Source organism: Ostrea edulis, chromosome 9 (genome assembly GCF_947568905.1).
Source record: "Ostrea edulis chromosome 9, xbOstEdul1.1, whole genome shotgun sequence".
Classification (NCBI taxonomy): Eukaryota; Metazoa; Mollusca; class Bivalvia; order Ostreida; family Ostreidae; genus Ostrea; species Ostrea edulis.
In genome coordinates this window covers 58,250,067-58,268,990 of record NC_079172.1, presented here as the reverse complement: position 1 = coordinate 58,268,990, position 18,924 = coordinate 58,250,067, and the positions used below count along the sequence as shown (strand labels likewise).

General features: G+C 36.5%; 1 protein-coding gene across 1 annotated transcript; it reads left to right on the top strand.

The window, feature by feature from the left end:
• The first annotated feature begins 251 nt into the window (after positions 1-251).
• On the top strand, positions 252-15,185 carry LOC125658900 (TAR DNA-binding protein 43-like). Its single transcript, XM_056149708.1, has 4 exons — positions 252-621; positions 8,995-9,158; positions 11,202-11,342; positions 12,950-15,185. Exons 1-4 carry the CDS (start codon positions 321-323, stop codon positions 13,601-13,603), a joined length of 1,260 nt encoding a protein of 419 aa, XP_056005683.1. The 5' UTR covers positions 252-320; the 3' UTR covers positions 13,604-15,185.
• The last annotated feature ends 3,739 nt before the right edge of the window (positions 15,186-18,924 follow it).

The window sequence follows — 18,924 nt, the reverse complement described above, 5'->3', positions numbered from 1 at the left end:
AAGAGAACCACACTTGATAAGAATGTGAGAATCCGAAAGATGGCTATAAAGGTAGTCCTTTATGAAAAGTAACAAAATAGTTATATCTGTACAACTCAACAACTTTTAATCAATTCAGAAATAAGATAAAGCTATCTAAATGAACTAAAATTCTATGCATTATAGGCCTATATCTTTTTTATCTTATTCTTCTATAACACCACAAGTCGCAATTTATATCTTTGTTCAACTACTACCCGAGTTCCGTTTTTACACGGTTTTAAGATTCGCGCATGCGCATACAAGTATTACTGCAACAGCATTGTTCGCATTTATAAGCTATGGCTGCACAATACATTCAAGTTGCTGAAAACGAGGGTGAAGAGCCAGTAGAAATACCAAGTGAAGATGACGGTACCCTACTGCTCTCAACATTATCGGCGCAGTTTCCTGGAGCTTGTGGTCTTAAGTATAGAAATGTACAGACTGGCAATTTTAGAGGGGTCAGACTAAACGACGGATACCTGTATCCATCGGAGGGGTCATGGGGAGAATCTGTGTATGTTGTCGTGTTTCCGAAATTACCGAGCATATCACCAGATCAAGATGATAACCAGATTCACTACATACCTAGCATTTGTGGTGAGTTATCGGAATTGGTGTCATTTTATCACCAATAATTTAATTCAATGAAAATTGCTCTATAATAATTAATGTCATACGGCGTGACCGTATTACAGGTTGGGAACACTTCCGCTATAGCGAGATATTCTTGCTAAAACGCGATTACCCCTCTTTAGCGAGAGAGTAAACAGGTGTTTTGGCGTCTTTATTGAAAATAATGGCAAATACCATGCAATGCTGAAAAAAGTGCAACACACACTCGGCATGATGCGAATTTGTTTCTATGAAATTGACAACATAGTCAAGAAATTCCATATCAAAGTTGCTGCGTAAAAGGGAAGCAGTTTGAAATCCAGTACACATTGTGAGTGTTTTTGTTTTGATTAATATATTTGCAGAAGTATCAGACATTTTGGCACTTTTTTTTTTTTTCATGTGAAACACGAAAAGATATACTCCATTGGTGTTTTTCTCAGTTGTACGGGATATATATACTCACGCTATAGAGGGATAATTGCGTTTTAGCGAGAATATCTTGCTATAGGGGAAGTGTTCCCAACCTGATTTAGAGGACGAAGCAAAAAAGTATTGGCATAGATGTCCATAACAGGAACAAAACATATCTCGGAAGTTTGCACTAAATGTGCGAGGACAGCATCCTCCAAACTTTAATCACGGGCTCATCATGAAATTTTTGTCTTATTAAAATTTGCCATCGTCTATTCTATATTTACACCAGGGAAGAATCCGAAATCCCAAAAATCGCTAACTCAAATTTTCATTCATTCGTCTCCTTCTTTATATTTCAAGGACATTAAATGTTACTATTCTGGTCTTGATCGATCGAGGAAAGATCATAGTTGTAAAAATACCTAATATCTGTTTGCACCGGCCATAAATATGAAGAAGCAATGCATTTTCAAGATGTACTTATTTGAGAAACTTTTTCTCAGTTTAGTAAGCCTCCTTAAGTTAATTAGAAAAAAATCATTAGAAATTGGAAGTTAATAATCCCATACTTTCGATTTTGTTTCCCCTGTCTCTTGACTTTTGTTGTTCTTAAGATATCCAGGTTAGAATAGAGCCTCAGTACCCCTTGCTTGTTGTAAGACTAAGAGGCAAAATCTGAGGCCCTGTGTCACAGCAGGTGTGGCACGATAAAGATCCCTCCCTGCTCAAAGACTGTAAGCGCCGAGCATAGGCTTAAATTTTGCAGCCCTTCACCGGCAATGGTGACTTCTCCATAGAGTGAAAGGTTCTCAAGAGGGACGTTAAACAATATTCAATTATATTACGGGCTCGTGACAAAATTTTTGTCTTATTAAAATTGGACATTGTCTATTCTATCAGTGTTCAAAATTGGTTTAAAACTTGGTATAGACCACGAGTCTATGCCGAAACATAACGACATAGACCTCATCCAATACGGGACTTTTGAGATACGGCCGATCCACTCTGACTTTTATCGCGCGTTGAACGTAATTGTAGGGCATGTCACTTCCGGATTACAATAACAACTAAGTAAACAAACATGGAATATTTCAATTGCTATCAATTTCCTGCATTTAAATGCTATCTTTGAAAGAAAGGAATCACTACAACCATTTTATAGGAAAATACAATTGATTAAATTATGCGAGTCGGCACTGGAAATAAATCTAGGAAATATCTTGAGGATATCGGTAAAACTTCACGCCTTGCATCCAATGTTACGCATCTAAATGCGGTGGATCTACTGAAAAACTTAAAATTGACAATCAGTGCAGTGTAGTTACTCAAGTCATTCCGACAAAGAAAGGAAAACCATATGGTTACAGAGAAAATCTACATTCTATTGTTTGTGTTTTAACTTGATATTAAATCTAAACCTTTTCAATACCGACGAAATAGCTTTCTTCTCCGTACTCGTCCTTTGATATAATAGTCTAGTCAATCTAGCAAATCACCTCAAAGTAATTGCAACAGAAACAAACTCGACGGAATTTAATAAACAAAAGCGTGATTAACAACATACAAAAAATCGGACAATGGGAAATATTTAAAATTTAGACTTAAATATTTTAGTAAACCATCGATATTTTGTGATGTTTACGGCACGCCGTACACGTAAAGGGGAGTAACTTAACTGTGAAAGTCATCGGAATAAAGTTATACACAACGATCTAAAGTGCATGTAATAAAAAACGCGATTAAACAGCTTAACAGTTGTATTAAAAAGGTGATTTTAAGACCTTCTATATACATACAATATTGCTCAGTATCTCATATTCTTTGCCGACTTCAATTCCCGGGGAACTTTCGCGAATAAAGCTTCAAAATATTTTGTTTGGCCCTCTACTGAATTAATTTTAATTATAAAACACAATATTTACTTTAAAAGTTATGAATAATCAATTATAAATGAAATCTTAAAGAATTAGTGTCAATTTACAAGGGGGAATTACGGTTGTTAAAAAAGAAAGTATGGAAAGCCATTCGGGTTAAAAGTTTCAGTTATTTTGTATCTTCATCATTTGAGCAAGCGTTTTGTATTAAAAACTTTTATAAAACTAAGTAAGTAAATATTTTTGCTTTTCTTTTTCAAATTCAGGTTTGGGGAGTCATTCATGGGTAAATAATAATGATAATAAAACATTGATAATATAAATAATAAAAATCAATGTAAGTAAACACTTGCGCATAGTATCATGATTTGATGTAAAATCGAGTAGTTACTCTTTTTAATTAGTCTTGGACTCACAACCTGCGGAACCATATCTCCTAGCAGCATGCAAAGAGCGCGCTAGACCGCCCAGCCATCTATTCAAGACAACACTTGTTTTCGATGACGATGGAATTATCGCCACGCTGGCACACGATAGTTATTTATCGTAAATTTTAGAAGATCATACAAAATGCATATTGTGTTTGAAATGTTTATATATAAAGCACAGAAATAGCAACGAACTCTGAAATAAACATAACTGCTCTAAGGGACGAAATCAATGTCGGATGAAAATTTAAATTCAATTAGTTAGGGGGAGGGGAATAAAAACTCCCACAAGTTTCTGTCATCCGACATCGATTACACTTTAGTGGAAAAAGGAAAAAGACAAGCGACTGTTGAATACCACATAATATTTAAAACATATTAATGAACATTTAATAGATTTAATGTACACTTTCATTTGTGAATAAACAGTAGAAAAGGTATACAGAGTGTTATTTATAATCGTACGTTTCTTTTCTTGTTATTCGATTAGTTTCAATATTTGTCATATTAAGTTTTAAAGGGGGGGGGGGTGTTCTTGGTGAAAACTATGTGAACTTAGTTTTTTGTGAGACATTGAATTTTTGATCCTGCCCCTAATATAAGTGAAGAATATCGTTAAAACCAGATGTCTTTTTAGGAAACGAAGTTTGTCAATCCTTTCCCTTTCTACATGCATTCACAGGATGCGACACAACGTCAAGAATGTTCGGTATCGGAACAGGTCCTGTATAGTCAAAATGTAGACAAATCGCGAAAAAATTCTGTATATGATTAGTTTTTAAATGGAGACAGGCTACTGACAAACAAGTTGATGGTGAAGGGGTTTCAACTGTTTCGTTTAAAGTCAGCGTTTCGCGAATTATATGGTCGTTATAACAATCTACTTTGCCAATACAACCTATCATTGGGTCAAATCTGTCTGACTTGTTTCATATAGATTGTTAGGCCGTTTTTGGCACAATGATATTGAATAAGGGTAACTCCGTTTGCCTTTATAAGATATAGAGCTCACGGCGGGTGTAACCGGTCAACAGGGGGTGCTTACTCCTTATAGCCCATATACATCTGATCCCACTTCTGGTATATCCAGGGGTCCGTGTTTGCCCACCTCTCTATTTTGTATTGCTTATAGGAGTTACGAGATGGATCACTGTTTATTATCTTCACCTTCCTATATGAGGATTTCATAGAGAAAAGGATATATTCTGGTGTCGATGTCATATCGACTTTGTACGATGGAATACCGTAGAGACACTTATAGGAGATTTGCTATGTGAAGAATTGTCTAACACAAAATCATTTTTATAAGTTCAGTCATTGCCACTAACTACTAACTACAGCTGCAGAAAAGGAGCACTGCAAGAATTTTTTAAGTCATAGAGTGGACTAAAGAAATGATTAATTTGGATCCTTCGAATTGGGGCTTATCACTGCTTTCAGCAATTCTTGTATCCGTTAAAACTAAATTACAAGTCGCGCCAAATAAACTTTTGAACGTTTTTTGTTGTAAATGCAAGGCAAATTGTGACACTAGCCGTTGTACTTGTAAAAACATGGACTGAACTGTACTGCAATTACTCAAATGATCACTTATATAATTATAGCAATAATGGCTCTACACCTTTTATCACTACATGCAAAGTTGATAAATTTTTACGTACAGAGGTCGATTTTTAGACAGATTGGTTGCTCTCCCTCCTCTTTTTTTTTTTTTAAAAAAAAAAATAGCATTGTCGTGAACTGTACACAGTGGAAGTGTAAAATTGAACTGAGAGAACAACCTTAGCCTCCACCCCCCACGACCACCACACACACCATCAAGGATTTTTATAACTTTGGATTAAAATTTACTTGTCAATTTTCAGGCAATATTGTGAAATTATCTTCATCCCCCCCCCCTTTTTTTTTTACGATGCTGCGTGCCTGATTCGTTTTGCTTTTAATTCTATGTGTCCATTGTTTTTAAAACAGATTACTCCTGAAATTCTCGGTATTAATTGCACAATAATTTGGATAGAACTAAACATCAAATACGGCTATAACCCCCCCCCCCCCTTTCCCAAACTCTAGAACTTGACGAAGTGCACGTATTAAAGATTTCTTTATAAAATCGAAGAAACTGAACCTTGTTTCGTCATAGATGTAGTACAAACTGTTAAAACTCAGCTTAATAAAGAATTTGGTAACGTAAGCTTTACTATACACTGTTTGTTTTAAAATACTACATGTATTTATGTGAAACATAGGACCGGAATGGTAAGGGCGCCTCCAACTTCCGATGTAAGGGGAGTAACTGCAAAAATGTAGGTCATCTTTTACAGCCCATTTTTGAAGGGGCACTTGTTTTGTGTTAACAATTTATTTTAATGTATAAATCTTCATGTGGTAACTCATATATGCCTAATGGACAGGAAAAAGTATTTTCTTCCAAAATCCAGTTTTTAACGATTTTTGTTGGGAAATGAAGATTTCAGCCCAAAATCCGGCAAGGGAAAATAAATTTTGGTGCAGAAAAGTTTAGTTGTGCATTTGGACGTTTTATTCTTAAATTTATAAGATCAATGTCATCTCTTCTATAAAACAGTCATTTCCTATCATTTCCAATTTTTCACTATTTTTGTTTTAGAAAAAGGTAGGTTTTCCTACCTAAAATGGTATTTTTCATATATATTGCCAATAATCTATATATCTTACTTGTTGAGCAGTTTTTAAAATAAATCCTAACTTCAATATTTTATTGGTAGACTCAAATGTATGACAAAATGTGGGTTTTCTTCTTAAAATTTCAATCTTTAACAATTATATTCAAAAAAGCAAGATTTTACCCAAAAATTATAGTCAAGGAAAGAATATATTCTGCTGTAAAAAAAATTAATCGAACATTTCCAGGTTGAAATTTGAGATATGAAACTTATTTTTACTGTATGTTACATAAAATGGACATTTTCTTCAATTTCCAGTTTTTAGCGATTTTCATGAAAAAACACATCCTTTTACCCCAAAATTCCAATTTTCCCATGGAAATACAAAAGCCGATTTTTAATATGTTGTTTGCATGTGTTTTCTTGCATGAATAATCAAAATTTCATTTCTGTTGCAATTAGTTTGAGGTTTTGCTCATTTTTGAGCTAGATTGACTAGACTATAAATACTACCTTAAAATGGCACATGCAAATAACTTGACAATCGCAAGTTGAAACTTCATTAAATCAAACAGGGCGCACAAATATGAATCGAGAAATTGGAATATATCAAAATTGTTGAAAACTATAATGACCAAATAATTTTCAATCGACCAGTATTGACCGGTTTTAACCAGTATTGACCAATACTCATATTGACCACTTTTTTGCCAACCCTGAAACATTTGCTGACTCTTTATGTAATATAAATCTACAACCTGCAACTGTTATTTATTTTAAATGTTTAAGTGACCATTATGGTAAATTCTGTAATTCATAACTATTCATGCACTATCAGTTTATAAAATACTTATAAGTCATAATGTTACATAAATAATGTACAAATGACTCTGTTGAATTGGGGAAGATGTAAAAGTTTCAGTTCAAATTCCTTAGTTTAACAAGAACTACCTATAAGTAGTGTTTCATCAATCTTCATTTTAACTGTTGAATAAACATTTGAGGGGGTGGGTTGGTGATGTTTTCATAACAATAACAGGCACAATGGTCATCTCTGGTCCCAGTCTATGCTTATTAACACCTGTCAACTCTGCTTCCTGTGCTCAGGTAATGTCCAGCTACCTTTTATTCTTAATCTGTCCAGGTGCATGTATTAAGAGGTCTGTCTCCAATCCTCAAGCTATGCTATAAAACTGTGACCCACTGGTAGGTACTGAAGATATTTCGGTCAGTTTCAGCAAACCAAATATATTAAACTTATGAAATTACATTTGATTATCTAATGAAAAATATTAATCAGCAATTAATCCATATAATGAAAAGACTTAATTTATCTTTCTCTTTGCAAGAAATGTACAAAAATAGGAAAATGGACAGTTTAAATCACTATTGACCAGTATCGACCACTTGGGGAGTATTGACCGGGATGGTTAAAACCGCCCCCGGTTTTAATCGCCAAACCCTGAAATGTTTAGACTGATTGTGGGAGTGAATCACTCCCACATTTGCACCATTACGGAGATCATAAGGCGTTGTAGCCCACTCCCCCCCCCCCCCCCCCCCCAAAAAGAAAATCGGAGAGGGCTACATAATTACAGCGATTCACTTCCCTATGGAGAGCTCCAAATAAGGTGCGAATGAGCATTTATAGGTGCGTTTGAGCATTTATAAATACTCATTGAATTTTACCAAATACTTGTTAAAGTTGAAAATTACATATTGGCAAATCTAAGTGTTTTACACTCCCAAAGTGTTAGAATATAATTATTAGATGTGAGTATGAACTATCCATTCACATTTCACATGTATTAAGGCTAGCTCAGTGCTTGATCTAGAATGAAATAATCTCAATGAGAAACATTTTTATACCCCCGCAACAAGTTGTGGGGGGGTATACTGGAATCGGGTTGTCCGTCCGTCCGTCTGTAGACGCAATGGTTTCCGGGCTCTAAAGCATTATCCTTTCCACCTACTGTCACCATATCATATATATGGACTACCCATGGGATGAAGATGTTCCCTATCGATTTTGGGGTCAAAGGTCAAGTGCACTGGACATCGAAGTAGCAATATGGTTTCCGGGCTCTAAAGCGTTATCCTTTCCACCTACAGTCACCATATCATACATATGGACTACCCATGGGATGAAGATGTTCCCTATCGATTTTGGGGTCAAAAGGTCAAAGGTCAAGTGCACTGGACATCGAAGTAGCAATATGGTTTCCTGGCTCTAAAGCGTTATCCTTTCCACCTACAGTCACCATATCATATATATGGACTACCCATGGGATGAAGATGTTCCCTATCGATTTTGGGGTCAAAAGGTCAAAGGTCAAGTGCACTGGACATCGAAGTAGCAATATGGTTTCCGGGCTCTAAAGCGTTATCCTTTCCACCTACAGTCACCATATCATATATATGGACTACCCATGGAATGAAGATGTTCCCTATCGATTTTGGGGTCAAAAGGTCAAAGGTCACGCGCACTGGACATCGAAGTAGCAATATGGTTCGGTTTGTCATGCCATTTGTTTTTTACACTCAGAAAAGAGGTAGTTTATACCTATTACCAACACCCTTTGGGAGATTGGGGTTAGCGGGGGGGGGGGGGGGGGGGGGGGTATTCTTAGTGAGCATTGCTCACAGTACCTCTTGTTTAGATTTGAAAGATGGCTAAGAGATTTCGAAAGAAAGATTTAACTCAAAACAAATCTTTCTTTAATAGAAACAAGAAAGTCTGAGCATTTTGAACTTGGGTACCCTTACATTTATTACATTTGCTTAGTTTGACATTTGCTGAATAAAGTGGCTCTCTGAAATTTACAGGTTTTCAATTAAATAATCTTCAAAATGCTTTATCTAGAGATAACACGAGCTTTAGGTGAAGTGACAGTCACTTCGTGTTACAAATTGTGACCTATGCATGGTGCTGATAGTAGTGAGAGTCCTGTACAGAACCCTAACAACTATGTAATTATGAAATATACAATGTTACAGATAATAAAAGAAAGGGTGATGATATCGAGAATCCAGGATCCAAAACTCGACGCATGGACAGTAAGCGCTGTGTGGATCTTATTGTGCTGGGTTTACCATGGAAAAGTACAGAAGAGGACATGCGCAAATATTTTTCACAGTTTGGAGAGCTTTTATTAGTTCAGGTAAATCTGCTTACATGTACGTACATATACAGATCTATATACATGTCCCTGAGCTCTTCTGGAAGAAGTTTGTCTATTGTCTGTCAGTAAACTTGTCATAATATTTCTCATTCATTGTGTCTAGAAGCTGAATCAGAAAGCAAATTTAACATGCACAATGTATCATTGGTTAAAAGGATTTGTTACATTGGACATGGAATCTAATTTGAAAATTTCAACCAGATCCTTTCTCCTAATTTCATGATAGATCAGTGATAATGTTGTCATATTTCTTAATTGCATTTCTTGAGATAAGACCTTTCTATCAGTACAGCGATTTTTTTCCTTATATAACTGGTACTGATAAACTACCATTCCCAATGCCAAAAACCGTTAATTTTTCCCAATTTTGAGACTAAAAATTCCCAATTCACTTGCCAAAAAATAGACCACTGACATCGTAATTTACTTAGTCTGAAACGTTGTACGAGTTAACTAAAATGTTCCCTTCCGGTATTAAATCGAAAGTACAGATCAAGTATTGTAGAGCTATGACAATTCTAAAACGAGCCTACGATGATTCCTTATGTCTCACAACGGCAAATATTACTGTAAAAAAAGTTTGTAAAGTGATGAATACTTCTTGTTTTCTTCTTTCTTTTCTTTTCTTTTGGTTGAAATCATTTGCCGATACATTGGTAGAAAATTCCCAATTTGTTCGATTTTGACGCTATTTTTCCTAGTTGAATGGGTACCAGTACCAATGGTTAGAAAAAAATCGCTGCAGTACCAATGTTTTCTAGACATTGTGAACTTGATGTAGGAGTTTTCTGAAATTTCAAAGCTTTAATCTTGCTGATCACTTTTGAATTGTGAGTTGATGGATTGGGCTTTCATATTTTATGTGTCCATCAGCCCTTAAATTCCTTAAAAAATGTCAAATTCAAGGGGAAATCCTAAAAAAGCCCCGATTTTCCCTGTCAATTTCTATTTAATTTTTTTTTTTTAATATTTCTATTAGACTAGGAATTTTGAAAATGCATTCAAATTAGATTTGACCAGTGAATCCATGTGTCGAGCTGTTTATTGCTTGTGACTTTGTGACAAAGATGTGACTATTAAGCTTATAGCCAATAATAGCTGGAAGACGCCCTTCCTGCACGGAGAGTATTTTTTTCTGAGTTTCTTTATTGTCAACATTGCGAAAGTAAGACCACTTAAATGTCTAAAACTGCCCTAATTTAGTTATGCAATTCCTAATTTTAGCCCTGAATTTTCGTAATTTTAGTCCTAAAATTAGCCCTAATTTTTTTATCAGGGAGTGCTGGACAGTCTGTGTGTGCATTCCTTGTGACAAGACTTCTTTTGAAACCAAAGTTTCTGACCCTGTGTATTGTTTCTTTGTTGCCATTGGGGCATAGTTTTTACATAATAAAAAGTCATTTTATATTAATTGTGGCACACAGGCAAATATTTTTAGATGATCTTTATATCATGTAAACATAACTTTATATGTTTTTAAAATAGTTCATTCTCATTCCTTCCTCTTTAAAATGGTAACATTTTCAAATAAATTACTCCTGAAAACTTTAATGTAGACAAGAAATTTCCCCCTATTTCTTTCTCACAATTTCTTTATGTAAAATGTGTGGAAAGAGTTCAAAATGCAGAATTAGAGATTGAAACCAATCCATTTATTCTTATCTTGGCCAGGAGCATTCCATTCTAGACCACTACTATTCTTTCCCCATCTTCAAGCTGTCTGTTCTTGAGAAGAAAGTTTCGTTTTTGTCAAGAACTGCTTCATTCAAACCATTATCAAAACTTTATTTCCAAGTCATTCAGCATCCGCTCACCATTCAACTGGTGTAGAGAAAATCTTTATGGTCTTTGTGATTGTGGGAACATTACATAGGGAATCTTTGTCTAGCAAACTCTCTAAATCTTTGGAAACATAGAACTTGGTTTATTGCAGATTAAGCATGTGTATATATTTCTTCTCATCACTATCTTGATATTTTAACAGTTTTAATTGTTTAATTCATTAATAAATGTAATTTTTAGGTCAAAAGAGATGGCAAAACTGGACAGTCCAAGGGTTTTGGATTTGTAAGGTTCAGCGAATATGAATCACAGGTCAAATGTCTGGCACAACGACACATGATTGATGGAAGGTGGTGTGAAGTCAACATTCCTGCATCCAATGCAAGTCAAATTTGAAGTGTTTAGATTTCTTTATAATAGCTGAAAATTCGATACATGTTAAGATTTTCTAATCAAGATTTATATGTATCACGGTCTGTTATCTGTAAACGTTTTACAATACTTACTTCTTTTAAGAGACACTGGGCAGGGTTTGACACTAAGGCACGTCCGACCGACCGAGTCTACTAAATGATGGGTCCGGTCGGGTAAAATGTCGATTTACTAGTCCGACTGGTCGTGTTGAAAAAATAAACAAGAAACTTTAAAACAATAAGATTGTAAAGAGTTTGTGAGCAATTTTAAACCATGTGATGACAATCTTTATTTCTATTTCTAATACATAAGTCGCGATCGGAAGTGATGTTTTACGACATCTGCTCGATGGGTGTAAAGTTATGGTTCGGATAAATAGATATAAATTGAATTCATTTTTAAAAAAAAACGTTTATTTGAATTAAATATAAGAAAGTGTTTATCAAATTAATAAATTACGTCGTAAAGAGCCATTTTTCGGTGTTGACATATGTGCGGGAATGTCTCTATATTCAACTGCGACGTCTTGTCCTCAAGGAAAGATGTCCCAAGAAAGAAAAGGAAAAGGTTGGGAAGAAACAAAGCAGGGCTTATGAAATAGAAATTTTAAAAAACCCGGTTGAGATCATTTTATTCTAAATGGACTAAAGAATTCCTGTGCCAAGTAGAATTTAACGAAACAGAAAATGTGTTTGAAAATTAAAGCATATCAAATTGATTGACGAGACTGAAGATGTTTTTGAGACAATCAAATAAGGATTAGTTCAAACTTAACGTTTGTCATTAGAAGTAAGTAATTAAATATGGAGAAACTATCACTTTTTTCTGCACAGTTGGTCAGGGCTAGTGGATGTAAGGTCAGGTCTAGTAAAATTCATTTGAAGTAGCCCGACTGGTCTAGTGCTCAAAAAAGTAAATGTCAAACCCTGCACTGGGTCACTTTCAATCAAACTTAAACCAATTTTGTGTGAAAGGGATCAAATTTGTTTCATCCAAGTGGAGAGAATTTATAAATAGTAAATATAGGGTGTGGTGTTTTAAAAATCTTCTCAAGATCCACTGGACTAACAAGCTGTAAGTTGCATAGCTGTCCCGTGATTCGTACATGTCGGATAAAAAAGATTTATTGCCAAGAAGGAGCCACAATGAGCTTTTGAAGTTTTAAATAGGAATACAAAGGAAAATTCTTAAAAATATTTCCCTCCTTATGAACCACATGGCTATGCAAACATCATCATCTAGTGTAAATTCAGTTTTGTTCACAGACTCCTGAGTCTTGGTAGCTGCAGGGCCATCAAATACACCATGTTTACATAGGAATTTATTTGAAATGTTTTTTAAATATTCTGAAGAACAACAAGGGTAGATGGTTTAAAATCAATTTGCAAACATCTACATGCTATATAGATTCAAATTCACACTGACTCCCTTCATGCAAATAAATATTATGATATTTGATGTGTTATTCCTCCTGTATAAATGTATTTGTTTAATGCTTGAATTATTGACTTGTTATAATGTAGACTAAATTCAGATAGCCTACATATATTTAATGTTGCCTTTTGTACTGATAGGAACAGAGTGGTCCACCGATGAACAGAAAGGTTTTCATTGCCCGTTGTTCAGAGGACATTACCACTGATGATCTTCACAAATACTTCAGTAAATTTGGTGAGGTGTCTGATGTCTTCATACCCAAACCTTTCCGGGCCTTTGCCTTTGTCACATTTATGGATGCAGAAATTGCCCAGGGTCTTTGTGGAGAAGATCACATCGTCAAAGGGACAAGTGTCCATGTCAGCAGTGCCACGCCTAAATCATTTGGTAATAAATACGACGACCACCGTCAAGGGGGACATGATCGAGATGGTTGGCGGGACAGGGATAGGGGGGATTATGATCGGCTAAGAAGGCGGGGGGACAATAATCAGTCGTCTCGAAATGAGACGGCCATGGAGCAAAACATGGGGATGAATTTCCTAAACACTGCCATGTTGGCAGCAGCACAAGCTGTACTAAGTGGACAGGGGGGATGGGCTGGAATGGGGGGGAACCAACAGCCAGGGGGGACTCAGGACCAGTCTATGACTCAGTCCTATCGTGGCAACAGTCGCCCAGACAGTGGGGGTCAGAGCTACAGTGGGTGGGGTTATGAATCTCAAGCCAGTAGTCAAGGAGGTGGGTACAGTGGCTGGAGTGGAAGGGGAGGGGCTAGTGGGTGGAGTTAAAACCTAATAGAGTGGAAGGGGAGGGGCTGGTGGGTGGAGTTAAAACCTAGTAGACGATTGTATATTGAGCAATATTTCATAATGGGAATGCTCTTTCAGCATTAAACTAGGAATTGCCATTTTATTGAAAGTAAATGCCAGGGGGGGGCATCATAAAGTTTCTAAATATATGTACATCAATATATCGTACCATTTCCTTACATCATATTTTTAAGACTGTTGGAGAAAGATTGTGTGAAGTGGTAGCTATAGGTTAAAACGGAGGCGAGCAACTAGATGTGCGAGATGTTTATGATTGGTCAAGAAGATAAGGAGAGATAAGTAGAGGAAGTGGAGCGAGAACATTTTTAAGTGAAGGAGACATTGGAAAGGAAGTGATCCGTCAGAAGAGAGATGTGAGGACATTAAGTGAGATGATGAATTTAACGGCCAGAAAGTGAGAGAAATGTTTACATCGACTTTATTTTAGTGTCCAAGTTTAGTTGGTAGAGACTGTGTAAGTGTTTTTCAAAGAGTTTCTATTTGTTGTCATATAAAATTAATCCGACAGAGAGCAGCGTTTGTGAGTTTATCCTCGAGATTAGATATGAGTCTTGAATTTGCAGAACATTGGAGGAGAAAGAAAGAATATTTGTGCATAGCAGAGAATTGAGAAAGGTTATACATATCAAACAGCATCGTCAGATCCAAACAGATTTTGTTCCATTTACTCATCACACACTGATGAACTCATTTAAGAATGTAAGGATCTGTCATAAGTATCCATATGGATGAGGTAGAGAAATCTCACCAAAGGGGTTGAATATATCGGTCATGGAGAAGGCTTGCAAGTCCTTGACCAAAATATTAAACACCAAGGACAAGATTTTCCAATCCCACATAAACTGACTTTTTCTCCCATATTCTGTAATAATTTCATTTTTAAACCATTGTTTTGATGTTTTTAATTACAGATAGATATGCAAAATGTAGGCTAACTGGGCCAGGTGCTCATGTGAAATTGTTAAATCTAGCTAAGGCTTTCTCACATGGAAGAATGGCAGTAACAAAAGAAAACTGGAGTGAAATATGCCAAGTCAAAAGAGATATGCAATGATAGAATATATATATATACTTAAGATGCGATTATTATTATTTTTTTCTTACATGAAAATGTGGCAGTGCCCATGAACACTGAATAGAAGCTGAATTTTGTGGGGAATGATTCCTTTATTTATATCGCATTTCTTCATACAATCAACATGTTTATCATGGTCAAAATAAGTTCCAAGGATACATAATGTGAAAATTGTTAAAGTATTACTTTTAGATATTACAGTAGCACCAATCAAATGATTTTCTTTGACAGCTTTTCGGTGACTGTCCACGTGTGATGAGTAGAGAAGAACAAAGAAATCGTTGGGATCTGTCGATGATTAAACAAAAGCAACCAGAGAGTTTTAGTAACCCTGAAATGGCAATACATATGATAAACTATATAAATCAGTCCTGTGTGCTGATTAGTGAGTGAATGAACTTTTGATGATGCATGTTATCCGTAAAGTTTTAAATTGCAACATATTAAAAGTATATATTTTTTAAACCGATGCTGATCCCCTCAATGAAAACACCTGTAGTCTCTTGGTCACTGTGGTGTGTATGAATCATATATTGTTCACAATCCATGTAGTGAATTTTAATCCATGTTTGAAATTGGAAAGAGAAACAAGATGGAAAACAATATCTGTGAGATATTGGTGCATGGTAATATATCTGACTTTTCTCACATGCAAAAGAAAATCTGTTCTAACAGTTACGTATGTGAGGGAAAGCTCAGAGATGAAAGGGAGAGATTAGTTTGCAAAGGTAATGCTTAGAGAGTTGTGGAGAATTGGCCGGCAGTTTATGATGGGAGTCTGGTACAGAGTGTTGACAATATTTTGATATTGTGGATCAGTCTCTCGTTTCTTTTCTCTCATGAATGTGAGAGATGATGATTTTGAGACAGAGCAGAGAGGTGAAAAGAACTTACCAATTTCAAAGTAGAGAGTGAGATGGGCAGTGTTTATAAATTGTTATAGTTGTGTATGTCAAAAGAGGATAGAAAAGGAAGGGAAGCATTCCTTTGGGGAAACTCGCATGGCTACAGGTTTGTACAAATACCAATGATACAATATGGCCATGAAAGACGCAAGCTACAATATTTCAGACGTTTGTTCCACATACTTTCATGTTTGACAGTTTCGCCGCCTCACTTCCATGTTTATAGTTTCGCCGCCTTACAATTTTGCGTTATTTTTGCTTCTACAGGCATTTACAAAGTTTTTCATAGTTGAGCTATATGTATCTACTTGCGTATATCATGCCCCTATTTGTGTACCCTGTTAGAAGACTTGAGAAAGAAAGAAAAATCAGATCCTGGTCAATCCTAAAACAAGGCAAAGCCCAATTCAAATTAACTTGCAGTCGTTAACTACCATTTATCTCGCTGAAATATACTGAACTACCTAGGTACCTGGTGTCTGCCGTGTCTCTCGACATGATTTTGTTTTATCGTAGTTCTATAACTCGCCGAGGTGGATCTGTTCTACAGTTTATTTTCAGACGGCTATGGTGCAATAAAGGGATGAGTGTTGGTATTGTATCAGAATTGTGATAAATTTTTAGGCAGTAAAATGAAAATCTGAACGCCCTGTGTATTGCGTGGTTTACAGGGGTTCACTCATGTGCATGTTAGCACAGGAATACGTAGTGGATTGGCTGCATTATAAAGAATGGGTGGGAACAGGTACTTTACTCTTGAGTACGTCATCCTGCTGAAGGGACTATGTTGTAATCCAGTGCGCCTTATTTAGATAGCCCTTTAGACAGGTGAGCTGTTGGTTAATTTGAGTTTAAGAAAATGTACAGATCTCATAAACTGAGTAAGGGCCAGTAATAAGCGAGGTGAGTAATTGTGATTGCACACGCAATGCGGGAGATAACTCTGTAATATACTGTGTAATTTGTGAATTCTTGATTATTTATAAGTTTAATAAACCATTGACCTTTTTAGTGTTTGTGTCTTTGATAAAGAATTCAGAAATGATGTTGAGGGGGTGGTTATAATCCCCTGTTCATACAGTGTTACGACCTGGCGAAAATCATACTTATTAATCTGCACTCTGAAAACAAAAATAACTGGATCGGCATCGAAACCAAGAAGACTGGCATTTTAAGGTGTTGGTTACGACAGTGCTTAAGGATGCTTCTACCTTGTTGATCATATCACGCTTGTAATACGTTTCTTGTACGTCATGAATGGAAGGGGGGGGGGGTAGAATTGAACTAAAATTACCCGGGTAAGTTTCCAACTGTTCTGCTCATTTACTACCATCACAGATCTCGCCTCCATGCTTCCACGATGCTTGTACGTCCATGTTTCTACCCTGCATTCGATGCGACTTCCCGCATCTTGTTGGTCACGATCCCGCTATGCCACTTTTGAGCATGTTCAATATAAACGTGGAGCTTCTCCTGCCCGCTTCATAATGCGCTTATGAAGACTACCACGTTTCTATATAGCTATTTTCCACGATTTCGTTCACATTACTGGCGTCTTTAAATGACACATTGCTGGCTTCTTTACATGACACATTGCTAGCGTCTTTACACAACGCATTACTGACGTCTTTACATGATGCATTACTGACGTCTTTACATGACACATTACTGACGTATTTACATGACGCATTACTGACGTCTTTACATGACGCATTACTGACGTCTTTACATGACACATTAACCGCCGTCTTTACATGACACATTACTGACGTCTTTACATGACGCATTACTGACGTCTTTACATGACACATTAACCGCCGTCTTTACACGACACATTACTGATGTCTTTACACGACACATTACTGACGTCTTTACATGACACATTAATGACGTCTTTACATGACACATTGCTGGCTTCTTTACATGACGCATTAACCGCCGTCTTTACATGACGCATTAACCGCCGTCTTTACATGACGCATTACTGGCTTCTTTACATGACACATTGCTGGCTTGTTTACATGACACATTGCTAGCGTCTTTACACGACACATTACTGACGTCTTTACACGACACATTACTGACGTCTTTACACGACACAATGCTGGCTTGTTTACATGACACATTGCTAGCGTCTTTACACGACACATTACTGACGTCTTTACACGACACATTACTGACATCTTTACACGACACATTACTGACGTCTTTACATGACACATTACTGACGTCTTTACATGACACATTGCTGGCTTCTTTACATGACACATTGCTGGCTTGTTTACATGACACATTGCTAGCGTCTTTACACGACACATTACTGACGTCTTTACACGACACATTGCTAGCGTCTTTACACGACACATTACTGACGTCTTTACACGTTGCATTACTGGCTTCTTTACATGAAACATTGCTGGCTTGTTTACATGACACATTGCTAGCGTCTTTACACGACACATTACTGACGTCTTTACACGACACATTACTGACGTCTTCACATGACACATTGCTAGCGTCTTTACACGACACATTACTGACGTCTTTACATGACGCATTACTGGCTTCTTTACATGACACATTGCTGGCTTGTTTACATGACACATTGCTAGCGTCTTTACACGACACATTACTGACGTCTTTACATGACACATTACTGACGTCTTTACACGACGCATTACTGACGTCTTTACATGACACATTAACCGCCGTCTTTACATGACACATTACTGACGTCTTTACATGACGCATTACTGACGTCTTTACATGACGCATTACTGGCTTCTTTACATGACACATTGCTGGCTTGTTTACATGACACATTGCTAGCGTCTTTACATGACACATTACTGACGTCTTTACATGACACATTGCTGGCTTGTTTACATGACACATTGCTGGCTTGTTTACATGACACATTGCTAGCGTCTTTACACGACACATTACTGACGTCTTTACACGACACATTACTGACGTCTTTACATGACACATTGCTAGTGTCTTTACACGACACATTACTGACGTCTTTACATGACGCATTACTGGCTTCTTTACATGACACATTGCTGGCTTGTTTACATGACACATTGCTAGCGTCTTTACACGACACATTACTGACGTCTATACATGACACATTACTGACGTCTTTACACGACGCATTACTGACGTCTTTACATGACACATTACTGACGTCTTTACACGACGCATTACTGACGTCTTTACATGACACATTGCTGACGTCTTTAAATGACACATTATTGACGTCTTTACATGACACATTGCTGGCTTCTTTACATGAC